Source organism: Herpailurus yagouaroundi, unplaced genomic scaffold (genome assembly GCF_014898765.1).
Source record: "Herpailurus yagouaroundi ecotype Mexico unplaced genomic scaffold, PumYag 184, whole genome shotgun sequence".
NCBI lineage: Eukaryota > Metazoa > Chordata > Mammalia > Carnivora > Felidae > Herpailurus > Herpailurus yagouaroundi.
The window spans coordinates 23,182,353-23,200,940 of record NW_024412415.1 but is presented as its reverse complement, the minus strand read 5'-3'; the positions used below and the strand labels follow the sequence as shown (position 1 = coordinate 23,200,940).

At 46.5% G+C, this 18,588-nt stretch overlaps 1 protein-coding gene across 3 annotated transcripts in view; it reads right to left on the bottom strand.

Moving 5' to 3' along the window:
- Positions 1–18,588, bottom strand: part of MYZAP (myocardial zonula adherens protein) — a 90,857-nt gene that overhangs the window by 70,751 nt on the left and 1,518 nt on the right. For all 3 annotated transcript variants that reach the window (XM_040492811.1, XM_040492812.1, XM_040492810.1), the window contains exon 2: positions 9,822–9,908. In XM_040492811.1, coding sequence (XP_040348745.1) covers positions 9,822–9,908 — 87 coding nt within the window. The remainder of the gene's footprint in view (positions 1–9,821; positions 9,909–18,588) is intronic.

Here is an 18,588-nt window from a genome sequence, read left to right as displayed (position 1 = left end):
ATGGAGCCTGCTTGGGACTCTCACTTGCTCTTTCTCAAAACAGATAAGCTTAAGAAAGAAAGAAAAGAAAGAGAAGAGAAGAGAAGAGAAGAGAAGAGGAAAAGAAAAGAAAAGAAAAGAAAAGAAAAGAAAAGAAAAGAAAAGAAAAGAAAAGAAAAGAAAAGAAAAGAGCTGGCATGTTTGGCACTGTGACCGTGGCTGAATTTTTCTCCTCTCGGGTCCTTTAAAATATCTCCCTATAAGATAAATATTAGTTTTTTTAGGCATGATAAGAGCATTGCGATTATATTAAGAGATAGCCTTTATCTTTTAGAGAAACATGATTAAATATTTATGATATCTGGGATACAGGGTGAAGGAAGCAGACAGGAGTACAGACAGAGCAGGACTGAGCATGGGTCGAGGGCTTCAGGGCTGGGTGAAGGGTCAGTGATTTATCACATGATTCAGTTTCCTTTTGTAGATGTTTGAAAGTCTCTGTAATTAAATTTTTTTAACTTCTTTATAAGGCTGCTTGGTTGATATTAAAATATCAGATTCTTAAAAATGTCCTAGGCCTAATAAAAGCCTCCTGGGTATGAAACAGTAGTAGGCAAAATTGCCTTGAAAACCAAAGCCCTAACAAATACATGAAATGAAAACAAAGTCCGTGTCAAAGAAGGGAAAAGGTAACAGCCAACTGAAATGCATCCCATAACCCCTACGTGAAATGCAGCATAATTAACAGCAGGCATAATTGGTGAAACAGATAGAGAATCTCTCAGTTAAACTGTTCCCTGGGATGTACTCAGAGCTGACAACTTACTTACATGCTCATGCCTGTGGAAAGTGCCTTAGAAAGATGGAAAAACTACAGAAAAGTTACTCCCCACCTAAATTCCTGCTGCAAGGGCTTTATTGCTGCTGGAGAACAAGGGTCAGAGAGGTAATAGGCAACCGTATTTCCCAAACCAGAAATCAGAATATTTGATCTTACATGACATGAGCTCCACAATGCAGAGACTGAATCTGCCGTGTTCACTGTAGTATCCCCAATACTCGGCATAAAGAGATGCTCAATAAATACGTTTGAAGGAAGGAAGGAAGACAGAATGGAATTGGGTCTATGCCAGAAGATTTGGAGTATCTGGTCATCCGAAACACTGATCTTCACCAAGGAAGAAAATCCTTTGGTGAAGAAAGGGTCTCAGGGAAGAAGTAACAGCAGACACACGGCTTAACATAAATCCAAACCAATGGTGGTAACCCAGCCCCAGAGACCAGGATGGGCAGTGGTCACATGTCCAGTCAGCCCAAATGACTTAGATGGACCATTACATGAAGTAAATGACATGCCAACTAGAAGCTGAGTTATTTCCAAACCTTCTTGCTTTGAACCTCTCCTTCCAGCCAGAGGGCAGCAGCTGATGCAGGGACTGCTGAGCAATGAGCCAGGGGCATCCCACCCATCTTGCAGGCAGAGGACAGCACTTTAGGAACGTGCTGGGGCCTGTCTGACCTGTGTGCCCATCCTAGAAAACTACTAGTCCCTAATCATTACTCACTTGTGACACCGTTTTGTCTCCTTGGAACAAGAACCAACAATATAGCTGAGCCGGAGAGCCTTCCCACAGCCTGGGAGAGAACCAGGGAGGGGAGGAACAGACCAGTCTCCTCAAGGAAATGGAGATCTCTGGCTTATTAAGGTACTTGTCATTTCTGTGAATCTCAGACTGAAGAGACCATTTTATATAAAATCATCATGTCATGCTTGGACACAGACCAATAGTTTTGAATGCTTAACGATGAGAAGGAAAAGAAAATCTTCTAGCCAAGCAGAAATCCCCAAGAGACTGTAGTTCTAATAATAGTATCCTGATAGGAGTTAACTTCTTACAGATATTGTCTTCTAGCTTCTAAGCAGACAACAGCTGCTTAGGCCCAACAACTCCAGGGAAAATGAAAAGAGTATCTGGAGAAGAAAATCAGGAACTCTTTTGCTAGAACTCAGTTGTAGAGTACACACCTTAGATAACCTTGACTGATAAAATATAAATATCCTAGACAGACTCTTCCTGATAGGAGAAAGTGTGCAAGTTGACATTCCCATGGCAACATGGCCATGGCACAGACCCAAGTGAGAACTGCAAATCCACCGTGTACTAGCTGCATGGCTCTGTGCTAGTTATTTACTGCACTGACTTTCAGGGTCCTGAACAGTACAGGGGGGATAATATCACCCACTTCAGAGGCTGGTTCCAGAAATACACAGGGAGGGGACAAAACCCAGTGTTTGCCATGGGCCATACCAGTAGATTCTGATAGATTCTAGCATTAGTGGTGGTGTCATGTCTTTCTATTTCTGAGTACCTAGGATCTTGCTAAAGTCTACGTGTTTGTCTGGATGCTTCTGTCTGTCTGCTTCCCTCTTATTGGGCCTTTTTGCGGTTTTCATCCCAGCCATCAGACTTGCTATGACAGAGGAATGTTCACCCCTTGACTGGCCTTGTTTCTCTGCATGGGGAGACAATCACAGTCTCAGGAGGTCAGGAAAATAGAAAAGAGAAGAGCTGTGTGGTCCAGTGGGTTTAGAAATGATACCCCACCCTTCTGTGGTGTCTGAGAAGGCTCGGGCCTGGGATACTGCTGCAGCAGCCGGCACAGCCCTGGCCTTACTTGAAATCACAGCCACTACACTTTTCTTCTTTTACCGATGGACTTCTCATATGTATTCAGTTGAATAAGGAGTTCCACAGCTAGAGAAATTTGGAAAAACAGTGACTCCAGGCTAATATTTACATTTGCTGGAAGAGAAAACTAAGGGCCAGAGATGACTCGCCTGGAAGGCCACCATAGTGAAGGAACCAGCACTAGAACCCAGGCCTCTGCCCATTCTCATGGGGCTGCTCTCTCTGAGAGGCACGTGGAGTCCTGCACACCCTCAGCACAGCCCTGACCTCGATCTGAATCCTGGCAGGACACTCCCTCCCCTGGCAACAGCCCACGATGTTGTATAAACAGTCACACCAAGGACAAGGACGAGGACTCAGCATGCTTACTCATCCAGGGCTTTTAAGGGAAAGGGGACAATAAAACTGAATGGCAAGGGTTTCCTCCTTTGAAACATTACACTGGGGTATGAAAGTTCCCCATTTTTCATACATACACCTGGACCTGCTCTCCCTCACCGGAGTTCTTAAAGGTCTAAAGAGAGACAGCTTCTTTAAAAACAGAAGTCACTAAAGGACATCTACAATGGCAGCATGTTAACAGCTACTGAAAACATTATCTGCTTCAAATTACCCTGTCACTTTGCAAAAGACTTCACTATCACACAGACTCAGAATCGGGAGAGCTCAGGTCATGTTCACTAAAATTCAAGCATGCAGTGAGACCCCAATTTAACTGATAAATCTGCAACAGCTGGTGTTAGTTCTGTCTCTTACTGCTATGTGTGTGTATATATGTGTATCTAAGAATACACTGCATATAGAGTTACATGGAACAGGGGTATATACACTCACAAAATTCTTTGAAAATGATAGGGAGTTAATTTCAAAATATTCTACACCAATGTGAATTTTAATATTCAACAATTTTGTAAACATTATACTCACATTTACTAATTTCTGAACATGAAATTTGTACCCACAAACTAATAGCATTTCCTCTCCCATATTTTTAATGATTTTTAATATATAAATAAAAGCCCATGACTAATTTATCTGACTTGTTGATACAACTTAAGTTAACATTCCACAGGGGCACCTGGGTGGCTCAGTCAGTTAAGCGTCCGACTTTGGCTCAGGTCATGATCTCAAAGTTCGTGAATTCGAGCCCCGCGTCAGGCTCTGTGCTGACAGCTCAGGGCCTAGAGACTGCTTTTGATTCTGGGTCTCCCTCTCTCTCTCTGCCTCTCCCCGACCCCCCCCCGCCCCCGCGCCCCCCGCCTCATGCTCTCTCACGCTCTCTCTCTCTCTCTCTCTCTCAAAAATAAATACACATTAAAAAAAATGTAAGATAACATTCTACAAAGAAACTTGTTACAGGTTGAATTGTGTCCTGCAAAAAAAAAAAAAAAAAAGTGTTGTACCCCCTAACCCCCAGTACATCAGAATCTGACCTTATTTGCAGATAGGGTGAATTAAAATGAGGTTATTGGAGTGAGCCCTAATCCAGGATAATGGGTAGCCTCACAAAAAGGAGAAAATTTGGAGACAGACACACACACCGGGAGAATGCCACAGGAAGAGCAGGGTTATGCAGCCACAAGCCAGGGACCGCCAGAACCATCAGCAGCTGGAAGGGGCAAGGAAGGATTCTTCTAGAGCCTGCAGAGAGAGCATGGCCCTGCTGACGGACACCTTGAGCCCAGACTTCTATCCTCCAAAGCTGTGAGACAATGAATTTCTGTGGATTAAGCCATGCAGTTCATGGTACTTTGCTACGGCAGCCCAAGAAGCTAATACAAAAACCAAATCTTAAGTCCCTCTTTAAGCACTTATTATGTGCAAGGCAGGGAGCTAGGCTCTGGGAAACAAAATAAAAAGACATACCCTCGTTTCAAATGGCTCTGGGTAAAATATACATGAAGAACAAACGTTAGGAAAACACAATCATCCTCACTGGTCATCGGGCAATGGGAATGTGAGATGCCTCAAGAGGCTCTAAAACAGAAGAAGAATGGGGTCAGAACGCTTTCTAAATGAGAATACCTATGTTCCATTCCAAACGTAATGCAGCCTAGAATTTTCTGGGTTCATACAAATAATCCAGATTTCATATGTTTAAATACCAAAATAATGGTAATGTGGTGATTAAATATCTGTATTCTAAAAAAATACCACCATGTGGAGAACACAGAAAACTGGCATGGCCAAGAGCTGACGGGTAGGGTGAGCAACTCCCCAGAAAGCTCAGTGCCGTGAGAGCATGAGTTCTCTGAGGTCAAGTCTGCCGAGAGAGGAGACCAGGCCTGAGGATATGGCAGATGGATGCTCAGATTTATGGAGAAGAACCTAAGGACAGCAAACAAAGATGCTGCAGGCACAGCCTAAGAGGAAGATGCCGGACAGACAGTTGCAGGAAGGGGCATGACTCTCGGAGGGTCTGAGAGAGAAAAGCAAAGAAAGGACTGGGCTTGGCATTCAAAGAGCTGAGATTTGGCATTGAGTCACTGCCTCTGTAATCAGTATTACAGGGCACTGTGGCGGTCACTCCCATACATTAGCTCAGTTACTCTTTGCAACCAGGCCTTACTGTGCTTCCTTTCAGGGTAAGTAAACCAAGTAGCAGAGAAATAAGTGTTTGGGAGCTCAATTGTGGCCTGCAAAAGGCAGTCTCGGGGCAGTAGGTACCTTCTATAAGAGAAGGATTAAAAGCAGCAGGCAGGAACGGTCTGCCACAGGGCAGGAAGCCTCTCGCATACGCCCCAGGAACCCAGAACTCCAAAGAAAGACACTGCCTCTGCTGTGATTGCTACCAGAAGTCTCCAAACACACCATCACGAAGCTGGGGAAAATATACCATCTGCCATACCCTGCCTCTGTGAGTGAGTGATTCCTCTCCAGTGATTTCAGGAAGAGTGCACAGAATGGCCCAAATGGCAGGGGCAACTATGTGTGGCCAGCTGCCCCATGGAATCCCAGGCCCTGAAAATACACTCAGCACCTTCCATGACTGTGTCAAAGAATAAGGCCCAGGCCTGCCCTCAGGCAGCTACAGCTCTAACAGGGTCCTGGATATTCTCTGAGCAGTGTCGCTTCATCAGAAGCCCATCAGGCCTTTGGTATCTTTCCGCTTCCATACCTGAGCGAGCTCCAATCCCCCCACCTTTGCACACCACCGGCCCCTCCAAGGAACCCAAGTCATCTCACCAGGGAAGGTCATCCAGAGTTCTTGGCACCTTGCAGTTTTGAGGGTTATGGTGTCCCAGGGAGGGGCAACAATGCTGATGGCACATGAGAGCAGGCAGTCCCTTTCAGGGCCTCCTCGCTCGTGCCTGGCCTCTGGCTCCCAGCGACTCAAGCCCAGGAATCTGGCCAGAACATGGTGACGGAACCACTCAGAACAGCCTCACAGTTACCACCCGTACCTTCGAGTGCAACCACCACCCAAGGGCTTCAGTCCTGGGGAAGCAGCCGGCCCTACCCTCTCCCTGTCCACGCCAGCTCTTCTGCAGTGAGTCACCAATGCATTGCAGACGGGCACTTAGGCTGCATACCGGGCCCACCCAGTGTGAGAGGGCTCACAGCACATGCTGTCTTCACAGCTTCTGCCCTGTGCTCCTCGCAGCCCTGAGGTTCTCACGTACCCACAGGAGGAGCCGGGGAGAACCGGAGGGACCCTGGCCCCCATTAGCAACACTTTTGCCTGATTTATACATGAGGGCCCAGAATAACATTTATTTTCATTTAAAAAAAACAAAAACAAAAAAGAGACCTGTTGCTTTGAAAAGTTTGAAAAGCACTGTTTAAGACAAAGGGGCTGATCGAAGTACACGACTTGGTTACCAACTCCCGCTTGGCATAGAACACATGGCTTCCATCCTTGGGAATGCTTGATTCCTCTTAGTGGGGACGCACCCTCCAAGGGTTCATAGCACCAGGGTCAGTGCCCTTCATCAACATCTGCCCAGGCATGCGGCTCAGATCTAACTCCAACAGACCAAATCTCCCACCTCCCGTGCCATGCATATGGGCAGCCACTGTGGCCCTTGTCCTGTCACTCTCTCCAGCTTAGGCCACCCCCTCAAAAAGTGCTCCTTCGGGTCATCTGGGTGGCTCAGTTGGTGAAGTGTCTGGTTCCGGCTCAGGTCACAACCTCACGGTTCATGAGTTTGAGCCCCACATCAGGCTCTACCAGTGCTGACAACTCAGAGCCTGGAGGCTGTTTCAAATTCTGTGTCTCCCTCTCTCCCTGCCTCTCCCCGACTTGCGCATGCACGCATGCTCTCTCTCTCAAAAATAAACACTAAAAAAATTTAAAAACAACAACAACACTAAAAGGGCTCCCTCCGATTCCTCGTGTGCTGAGCAGCCCATAAGCTCCTGATCACAGCTCAGGGCCAGTTCTCTAAAAGAACAGTCAGGGCAGCAGAGAGGGCAGAAGGGGACACCCCCCAGCAGCACAGCACCCCACTCAATCTAGTCAACAACAGGGATCCAGCTGGGTCGTTTGGGTTAGGAGCTTTTACCCCCAAACTTTTTCTTCAATGTTCAAAGCTACACACAGTCGAAAAAATGGTTTGACTATATAACCATAAGCACCATCATCACAAGGAAGAGTCACATTTAGTCCAATAATATCTAACGTGTGGTTCATATTCAAAAGTGTACAGTTATCCCACTATGACTTTTACAGATTTATTTTTTATTTTTTTGATCCCTGATCTAACCAAGCTTCACCTGTTACATTTGATGTTAACTCTTCCTAGCCTCCCTTTGGCCAGCTGTTTTTAAAGAATGTCCCACATTTTGGGATTTGCTATTCTCTCATTACTAGATTCAGCTGAAACCATCTGGCACAAATATCACATAGGTGATACTGTGCTTTACTTGACTGCATCACCTCGGAAGCCCACAGACCAGGTTGGCCCAGTACTGGTAAAGTTAGATTGGACCGTGTGGTTGAAACGCTGGCTGCCAGACTGCACCACTGTGCCTTTGCTTTTTTAATGTTTATTTTTGAGGAAGAGAGAGAGAGAGAAAGTGAGCGAGGACGAGAGCGGGGGAGGAGCAGGGAGAGAGGGAGACAGAGGATCTGAACTGGGCTCAGAATTAACAGCAGAGAGCCTGACGCGGGGCTCCAACTCATGAACCGAACTGTGAGATCATGACCTGAGACAAAGTCGGATGCTTAACCGACTTGGCCACCCAGGCTCCCCTGTGTGTTTTGAGTGTGGAAGTGAAAGTAATCTATGAGGTGATACTCTGGGGCCATGTGAAACTACTGCTCTACAATAACCTTCCACTAACTAGTCTTTGCATCCACTGAGGAACCAACCTGGGGTTATAAAATAGGGACTTTCCAAATTTGTCAGTTGAAGTTCTATAAAAGAGCTTTTGCTTTTTAAATCTCTGATGATTACTGTAAACTACTGAATCTTTTTTTTTTTAATTATTCAATGTGTCAAAGCCCATTACTGTCATCACTTTCTGATGGAATTTTGTTGTAAAGTTTGTTGTAAGTTTTGATGTAAAGTGGTTCCAATTTTGCCAGTGCAGTGAGACCACTTTCAAACCAGCTTCTGGGTCCTTTGCTATGACCCCATTTGGGGGAGTGCCATCTTGCTTTCCGGCATGCGATGTTCCAGGTTCACCAGGTACTTGCCTTGTTCCCACCTGCAACCAGCCATTTTTCTGGATCCTTTGGTGGGACTTCTCCTCTCTTTAAGCAGATAAGCAACTCTACATTCTCTAACCTTGCACCTAATCATAACCTCATTTTCCTTCCTCCCTCCTTCCTTTCTCTGTCACTCATAGTTAAAATTAGTTCAGGCAGCTTGGTCTTTAGAGAAAGCAGGGAAAAGAGCATAAGAGAAGGGAAGGAGAGACAAAGCCCAACAGTAAATTTAGGGACATGATCAACCATTTACCACTCAATGAAGAGCTTCCTTTTCCACAGGTGGCCACGTGTGGTCAACTTCACAGCAAGGCTTGTCATTGTCATTCCATTTATAAAACTTATATGATCATATATTAAATCATTTCACTGTTTTCTTTTATACTTACACAAAATATACACACAAGAAAAATTACTACCTAACCCCTGGCACTCTCATCCCCTTCTCTTGCTCTAGGTGTCTCCATCAGCACTTACTACCTTCTAAACTCCATAAAATATGCTTTATTTAAAAATTTTCATTCTCCTCCCAACTGGAAGATAAGTTCGGTGAGTGACAGGCATGTTTTTGCTCACTGCTTTGTTCACTACTCTACTCACAGTGTAGTATATACTATGGTATACTATACGTACATGCACAGTATATACTATGGTATACTATACGTACATGTACATGGAATACAGTAGGCACCCCATAACTATTTGTGAATGAGAAAAATGGCTTGCCCGGGACAACAGACCCGGAAGTGAGCGGCACCTCCTATGCAGCCTTTAAGTCTCTGCTTCGGTGACTCCCCAGGCAGTTATTCCCTGCCCCGTGGTCCTGGAGCCCTTCTTGCACTTCCGGATCCTAACACTTGAGTGTCACATCAACCTTGTTCATAGGTCTGCCTCACCCGAAAACCTTCGAGCTCCTCCAAGACAAGGACAAGGTCAGACTTATCTTCATGGCCCAGCACTTAGCACAGAAGCTGGCACAAAAATCTGATGACCTCCCCCTCCCTCCAGCCAAGTGCCCTCGCCCTGTGCCCGGGCTGCCTGCTGGGCTTTTCCTCTCCAGGCGGCCTCCACCAGGAGCTGGGCCTTCCGCCTCCAGCTGCTGAGAAAGGCTCAGCCACAGGCAGCTCACAATGGGCCCTTTGACCTAACAGGACTGGGCTCTTTCAGGAAAAACTCGTTCCCTGCCACAGCACCTGCCACTAAGGCCAGCGTCCCCACAGCTTTGAGGCAACACAGAGCCAGCGTTCACCAGGAAACAAGAGCAGGGGCAGGAGGCCAGCAGGGCCAGCCGGGCAGGGCAGTCTGGCTTCTGGGAAGATGGAAGATGGGGTGGCAAGGTCGAGAGGGCTTTTCATCGGCAGATCGCTGACATTCAGACTCTGTGAATACACTGCTAGAGGACCGGGGTGGAGGGGTGGGGGGTGGACACGGGGGACGGGGTGAAAATAAAAGAGAGTAAAGATGAGAACTTGTCAGAGCTTTGCTCGGAGACGGCTTACTTGTTCTTTTCTTTCGACCTTCTTTTCACCTGACTCTGGAGCTGGACTCTCGGGAGGTACAGTCAGCCGCAGTCTGCAGACATTTGCCTAGGAGAGACGGAGAGGAGAAGCCAGTTACAAACCCGTGCCAGAGGTACAAAGAGCTGGGTGACCTTGTGCTTCTCAGTGCCGTCTCCCCCCCTTAGCAATGAGGTGATCGTACCAACCGCAGAGGGGACTCTGAGGATAAGACCAACGTTTGCCTGGCCCAGATCAGGCAACTCACCACCCTGCTGCTCAAAACGAGGACATTACCAAGTAATGTCATAGCATTCAAACAAACAGAAACCCAAAATGACAGATATCCTTATAAAAAGGGGAACTTGCAGACAGACACATATATAGGGAGAAGAGCATGTGAACATGCTAAAGAGAGAAGCCTGGAACAGATCACTCCCACACAACCCTTGGAAGGAACTAACCCTGTTGATACCTTGATTTTGGCTCGAGTTCTGTAACAGTATGTATAGAATGATCGTATCTCACCTGCACTGGTCAAAATACAGCCAGAGGGACAAAGGCCAAAATATACACAGTGGTGACTGGACTGTGAAAGTGCTTTCTCCTTGGCTATATATTGAATTTTTCTCTAACAGACATGCATATACAGAAGCACAAAGTTATTTAAAAGTCTATACACTCATGTTCGTAGCAGCACTGTGCACAATGACTGAAAGCAACACAAATGTCCATCGGTGGATGAATGGATACATAAAATGTGGTATATACACAGAACGGAATATCACACGGCCTTAAAAAGGAAGGAAATTGTGACACATGGTGCAACATGGATGAACCTTGAGGACATTATGCTAAGTGAAGGAAGCCAATCATGCAAAGACATGGGTATGACACAATGACAGCTCTCTCAGCTGTATGACTCCACTTATACAAGGTATATAGAATAGTCAAAATTCCTAGGGACAGACAGCAGATCAGTGATTGCCAGGGGCTGAGGACACAGAGAAGTGGGGAGTTATTCCTTAACAGGTATGGAGTTTCAGTTTGAGAAGATGGTAACATCCTGGAGATGGATGGTGGTGATGTTTACACAACATTGGGAATATGCTTAACGCCATATGTCTATTTCACCCCAATGTCACAGCCAGGATCTGCTGTGATTTCCCAGGGAGAAGTGATCTGGCCACTGGAAAAGCCCAAAGAGGGTCCCAGCAGCACCCAGAATACCCAGCCCCATGGGCTTGTCCCTGTTATAGGCTGCATTGTGTCCCCCTAACATTTGTATATTGGAGTCTTAACCCCAGAACTTTAGAATGTGACCTTATTTGGAAACAGGGTCTTTACAGAGGTTATTAAGTTAAACTGAGGTCATCAGGGTGAGCCCTAATCCAAAATGACTGATATCCTTGGGGTGCGTGCATGGCTCAGTCAGTTGATCATCTGACTCTAGATTTTGGCTCAGGTCATGACCTCACAGTTGGTGGGTTTGAGCCCTTCATCAGGCTCTGCACCAGTAGTTCAGAACCTGCTTGGGATTCTCTCTCTCTCTCTCTCTCTCTCTCTCTACCCCTCTCTCTGCCCCTTTCCTACTCACTCGCACACGCACACTCTCTTTCTCTAATTAAAAAAAAAAAAACTTTATAAAAACAAACAGAAACCCAAAATGACAGATATCCTTATAAAAAGGGGAACTTGCAGACAGACACATATATAGGGAGAAGAGCATGTGAACATGCTAAAGAGAGAAGCCTCGAACAGATCACTCCCACACAGCCCTTGGAAGGAACTAACCCTGTCAATACCTTGATTTTGGACTTGTAGCTCCCAACCAGAGGATAATAAATTTCTGTTGTTTAAGCCACCTGGTTTGTAGTGCTTTTTACAGCAGCCCTAGCAAATTAATATACCCCCTGACCTGGTCTGCACCCATCCACAGGGTGGCTGCTGAGCAAACCACCCTGCAGCCCACAAACCCAGAATGGGATGGGATTGTAAAAGACCTTTTAATTCCAAACTGCCGACCTACAGAGGAACCCCCACCCACCCACCAATGTACCTGCCAGGTGGGAGACTGAGGATAACATTTTCCATGCACAGGTAAAAGAGCCCATGTGGGATATATGTTAGCACTTCCACACACATGGTCACCTACCTTCGAGATACCCCATTTTGCTACCCAGCACCTCCAGCTTCCTGTTCCCTCAGAACTCCTCCCTAATGGACCTGGGGTTGCCCTCAGGGCAGGAATAGAATTCCCCTTTCTCTACACAGGGCCTCCTTCCCTCTGAACCTCTTTTCCTCTGGATCTAAAAACCCCAGCTCTTTCAACTCAGCGACTTGGTTTCACAATCACTCTCCATCTTTAGGTTCCTATGGGCAAGCTTCATCCCCTCATGGCCCCAGGACTACATGCCTCCAATGTGGCCAACTTTGCACCAAACCTTCAGAGCTCACCATCAGTCATGTTGGCCAAAGACAAACCACCCATTCCAGCTAGGGGGCAGCTCTCCCAGCTGACAGGCAGTAGCACCGATGGGAATCCGAGTTCTGCCAGAGAAAGGCAAACCTCTGACTCCAGGCTGCCTGGACCGGTTGAAACCAGCCGGCATTTGCACAAACATCAAAGTGTAACTCACACCAGGTAGGCAATCCAAGTCTATGATGTTCAATAATCTTCTGTGATAGGCTGCTCTAATCCATAGCATAATTTTGCAGAGAAAAGTGCTTTTCTCCTGCAACCCATCCGATGCACACACATGTATACACATAGGTGTGTAAACACATATACAGACTTGCACAAGTGCACACACGCACACACATACATGTGTCAACACCTACTAGCTGTTGTTGCTCCCACAGCAGCAGGCTCAGCCCTGTATTCTGAGCATTGAGGAAAACTGAATCTTACTTAGTGGGAACACCACAGTTATGGGATTAGCTGTCCCTACAGGCAAGGGAATCTTCCAGTGGACCAAAAGCAGGAAGGTGGTAGATTCAGTGTATTTCATTACTAGGTTACAGAGCACCCACTACTTGTAAAATATTTTTAAGGGCAATGAGGGTACCAAGATAAAAAAGAAACAGCCATGTTCCCAAGAGCTCAGAATCCAAAAACATACCCAAACAAAGCAAATAAGAACACTCAGTGTAACCAACACAAAGTCCTGAGAGGCAGGGTACCTTGGTGGTTAAGGCATGGTAGAACTGCATTCCTTATATAGCAGTAAGAATATAAGAAGAACAATAGTCTTAACTGGACACGGGGGTATACTGAAGGCTCCTAGAGGTGACATTTGAGCTAGGTATAGAAAGATAATAAGATTTTGCAGTCCATTGAGGTTTGGAGAATCCATCATCAGAATAACAGCAAACAACTACCAGGCAAGGAATTTGCTCCAGGCTGGCCAAAGGCACGGATGTGCGAATGTTCTGAGACTCCAAGTGGGCCTGCAGACTACACTAGAGTGAAGAGGAAAACAAACAGGCAGGGGCCAAACTCTAACAAGCTACAAATGCCTGATGGAGAAGCAAGGTCTCTAGTGGAAGACAATCAGGAGCCATTCAACAATCAAAGCCATTCCCTTTGAAGGAAGGGACTAACACTAAAATCTGAGTTCAAGGACTCAAAAAATTGAGTACTTCCCATTATATTCCATGTATTACAACATGAACAGAAAGGAAAAAATAGGGGGAGAGATCAAGCAAGCTTTGTGCTTTGTTTTTGCTATTCTTACAGTGCTTAGCATAGTATCAACACATAATGGGCACTTGCTCAGTAAATTAAATGTCAGTATGAGTTTCTTTTTAAGATGAATTAAAACACAGCCTGAAACTCCCCAGAGAGCCTTCCACTTTCTTCAAACCAGCCCCTCTGGTAGGGACAACAGGGAGGAGCAGCTAGTATTCAAGCCTCCTCCACATGAAAATTCACAACAAAGCCCTTGTCTGCAACTCAGGGCACCTGGGAGCTCCCCCAAGTCCTCTGGGGCTTTGTTTCTGACCTACCCACCCCTCTTTGTGGAGGCAGAAGGCTGGGTCTCCATCTATGGGGGAATCTAGAGATCCACATACCATCATGCTCTCAGCCTCAGCACCTGGGCTTACCAAAGAGAAAACTATCCCCTCGAATAAAAAGGGATGGAGAAGATGACCCAGGGATGGGGTGGGGGTGGATGGTGTTGCTAATCAGTTTACAAAGATTTCCCTAAGGAAATTAGCCAAATGTATTTACATTTCTCTAAGGCCTGGTCCACTTTGTGACTGTGGGTTCCTGCCCAGTTCCACCTAACAAGAGCAGGTGTGGTCCCTGTGGTTGTGGCTGGAAGGACACACACCACACTCTGCTCAGCACAATCATAAAATCTTTGGAGTATGTGGGTCAGGCTGTGTGAGACACGGCATGCCCCACCTGGAGTAGGCCTCTTAGCTCTGCTGTGGCCCTGAACTTGCAGGCCTGATGATCTACATCAGGGTTTGCAGGGCAAACCTTTTCTGTAGAGGGCCAAATAGTAAGTATTTAGGTTTTGCAGACCACCATAAAAAACATTCATATCTCAGAGGCAAACAAAACAAGCCAAGAGGGCCAAATATGGCCCAGGGGACAGTAGCTTATCTGCATACAGGGACACTTTTTGTAGGTGGTATAAAGTGCTCTAGAGCCCCTCTTTCCTGTGTCAGGACTGACACCAGACAAAATTCATAAAGACAAGGACAGTGAGCACTCCTCCTTCCTGCCCTCAATGGCTCCCTTCTGGACAAGCACACAATGTGCCCAGGAATGCCATAATACAGACAGGAAATGCAGGTAAGTGAATGCACACAAATAGCAGTGCGACCTGGGGTGTTAGGACTTCCTGCTCTGCTCCCACCTTGCTCCTTCCAAACTTGAAGGAAGCTTCCAGAACACTGTCTCAGGAGGGTATTTCCAAGAAAGCTATAAGGAGACAGTGATAATTCAAGAGATAGTTCCCATTCTTGGCTGCACGTTAGAATCACCTGAGGAGCTTCCTGAAAAATACTGGTGTTATTCTTTACTTTCAGACGTTCTCATTTATTTTTTTTTTTAATTTTTTTTTTCAATGTTTATTTATTTTGGGGGCAGAGAGAGACAGAGCATGAACGGGGGAGGGGCAGAGAGAGAGGGAGACACAGAATCGGAAACAGGCTCCAGGCTCTGAGCCATCAGCCCAGAGCCTGACGCGGGGCTCAAACTCACGGACCGCGAGATCGTGACCTGGCTGAAGTCGGACGCTCAACCGACTGCGCCACCCAGGCGCCCCTCAGACGTTCTCATTTAAACAGTCTGGCTTAAATGAGTCTGAGGCTTAGATATTTTAAGCTTCTCAGTGATTCTACATATAACTAGGGTGAACCAGTGACTTAACCAATGGAATGAAACTCCAACTTGTTCAACAGGATGAGGAGACTGGAATATTTGGAGGCTTTCCCAGAACTCTTCACCTGGGCCAGCACTCACATCCATCTGTCACCTGCTTCCTGCCCAGGTGAGCCAGAGGTGATGGCCTGGCTTTAGCCCAAGCTTCCCTTCCTGGTTTCCTGTTTGCCAATTGAGTGTGAAGTGTGGCTTCTTTAGGACCCTGATGACACACACCTCTTTTTACATACCAATTACACCAGGCCTGGGGAGGCAGGGTCCCTAACCCCTCTCCTCAAGTAGTTAATCACAGCCAGTGGATGCAAGCAATGACGGGGTGCACAGGCTACTAGGGGAACACGGAAAAGGAGAGTTCAGATAGGCTTCCTGGAAGCTGCCCCTTCATCAGAGAGGCATGAAAGAGGCAAGGAACAGCATGAAAGGTTTGGGAATGGCAAGAAATTTGGAATATTTGGAACAAGTGTGGGACGGGAACAAGGAAGCCTAAGGCCAGATCAGAAAGGCCTGAATGCTAAAGTAAGGAATTTGTAGCCGCTGCTGGCAGGACAAAGGGGGCTCCTGAAGCAGAGTCATTGGGCTCTGTATTTTGCATTTTAGAAAGAGCACTCTGGCCTTAAAGTGTAAGTAAGAGTCAGCAGCGTGACTGAAATTTAGCACCATCCCTCACCTCAAGCGGGGCAGAGGGAAATACCCCCGTGTGACTCTTCCGTGTGCTTGGAGAACACTGCAACTGTTCCAGGCTGGGAGAGCTCACTGCGGGAAGCCCTAAGGCCATGACGCAAGTAATTGCTTCAAGTATTTCAGATGGAACCTTTTCAACATGGTCTCTGGTTAGTTAGCCCTGGACCCACAGCTCCTTGAGCTTGATTAGACGATTTTTAAGGCTGACTGACTTGAAAGGCTTTTCCAAGAGATCAGAAGCTGAGCATCTAGGTTTCTTGTGTGCACACTCAGTGCAGACGAACCATGACACAGACCACATATGCAGCCCTCCCACGGGGCACTGGAGACAAGGAACCAGCCAGCATCCCACTCCATACCCTCTGCCGGACAACCAAGGGATCGCTATCTTGAGTTTCCTTAAGAGTCTCCAAGACTCAGGTCTGTTCGTCCTACCTCTGACACAGGAAGATGGGTGAACCAAAGCACAGATGTCATACTTTAGTGGGAGAGGCTTTTGGGCTAAGCGCTGAGGATGCCAGGGTTCCAAAACTTTGCAACTTGGTCTGTCAGGGGCTGGCTCCAGGAGGCCCTGGTGGGGAGCCAGCCTGCTTCCTGGGTGCAGTGGGCCCCCTACCCGCCCATCCCTGGTGGGTACTGCAGCTAGCTAACTTCTCCCAGTCACCCAATGCCATGTCCTTTCCTACAGAGCCCACAGATACAGAAGTTATGCACACAGATGTTTCTGTGAAAAGGAAGTGAGGTAAACACCTGTCTGACCCGTTCAGTGGCCACCTAAGGAAAATTCTTTTGAGCCAGTCAGACAGAAATGGGACCTAGGAGAGTGTGCATTAGTGAAGGAGGGATAACTGGCAGGCCAGCTGGGTTTTGACAGAAAAAGCCCTTGCCAAATAGAAAGAACTATCAGCAAGAGCAGGCTACGAGACAGTCATATCCTTGTGGCCTTTTTGGGTTTGCCTCTGTTTTGTTTTTCTTTTTACGAGCCACCCAGGGGCCATGATACCGGCAACACCAGCCAAGAGTCTCTTATTATCAAGACAGTGTGATGCTGGAGGAAACTCTTGACAGATGCATGCCTCTCATCGCCCCGGCTCAACAGCTGAACGAAAAGTATTTGGCTGCACAAAGCAACACGTGCCTTCCCCCCGCAAAGAGCACAACCTGGCCACACAACTGGCCTTTCATGTCAAAGGCTCATTTAGTGGGATTAACTTCATTTACAAAATTCCCTTCAAAATCATGAAGCAATGTCCATAGTTTTTTTTTTAATGTTTCCCCCCATTCTCTAAGGTCATCCTTCCATCCATGGTTCTTCTCCAGCCAATCTATCTTCCTGTTGTTGCCACAGATAAAACTATTTTTAGCGCGCAACTGAAGGTAGGGTTGTTGTTTTTTTAATTTCACAACCCGTAAATGGGTTGGCATCCGTAAATGCCACTCAGAGCTTTGCTTATCAGCTGACAGAAATTACTCTCCCACCGGTTTTTTTCCCCCCTTTGAGAGATGATTTCAGATAAAAAGGAAGTACAAATTGTAGGTGGCAGCCATTGAACAAGGGATAATTGGTGACAGTCTGGTCTGGCTGCACCTCCCTGGCTGGCTGACTCAGAAAACTCCCTGTTCAGTGTCAGCTGTCACCACCATTGCTAGTTTACTTGACTATCTGGACCAACATAGCCTGGTTCCTCTGCAGTCCCTAATTTGGTAAGCTCTTTGGACAAAACAGAAATGCTATTTTGATGGCTAGCATGTTCTTGTTTAAGACCATCGCTTGTCCAATAACAGCCAAGAGGAAAGACGGGATGATACAGAGTTTATTGACAGACTTTCAACTTCAGGAACAATTTCCATGATTAGTCTACAATTTTAATTTCAAGACATCCCATTCTTATCTTTCCAAGAAATAAACGTTTTTGCCCTAAAGAAAATGCAATGTGCCTTTATGATACAATATATACCAAGAGCTTCATTTAAATGAGTGATATTTCCTCCTTTCAGCATCCCATTGTCAATCACCCCACGAACTCCTAGGCACCCTTCAAGACTGAACTCCAGTATCTCCTGAAAAGGGAGGTCTTCCTCAGATGCTTTGGGAAGAACCCTTCCTGTTAGCTTCACCCGACTTTGTTCACAATGGACCCCACTATAACAACCACTTTGTACGACGGTAGTCTGTGACAATGACTGCCTCCATGGGTAGAGTAGGACCCGACATCTAGCCCTGTATCATCCAGAAGAAAATCTCCAAGTGTTGTTTAAAAAAATCAAGCAACAGATCGTATCTTCTCACCATGCCCCCCATACACATAGACAGGACCCGTGGCATTTGCAAATCATGAGCAGAGCTGGAAATCATGAAGGGAATCCTAGAACCTGTAAAAATCTTCTTTCCTGAACAAGTGCACCAGTACTCATGCACTCAGAACAGCCCTACATGGTGATTCAGCTCCCTGACCCCTCTGGTCCTAGGTACTTTGGTTGTCTTATTCAAAAGGCAAAGCCTTTCCAATAGTCTGTCCACTGTGCTTCTTACAATGAAATACTTGAAAGTGAACATTTGAGAAAAACAATCTTCAGAAGGGCTACCTAGTACACTAATCACATCTGCAGTCACCCACTCTAGCCACCCATCTCTGGAGGAGGACTGGACTATTTCATGCATTCTGGTGGGGGGGGGGGGGGGGGGGGGGG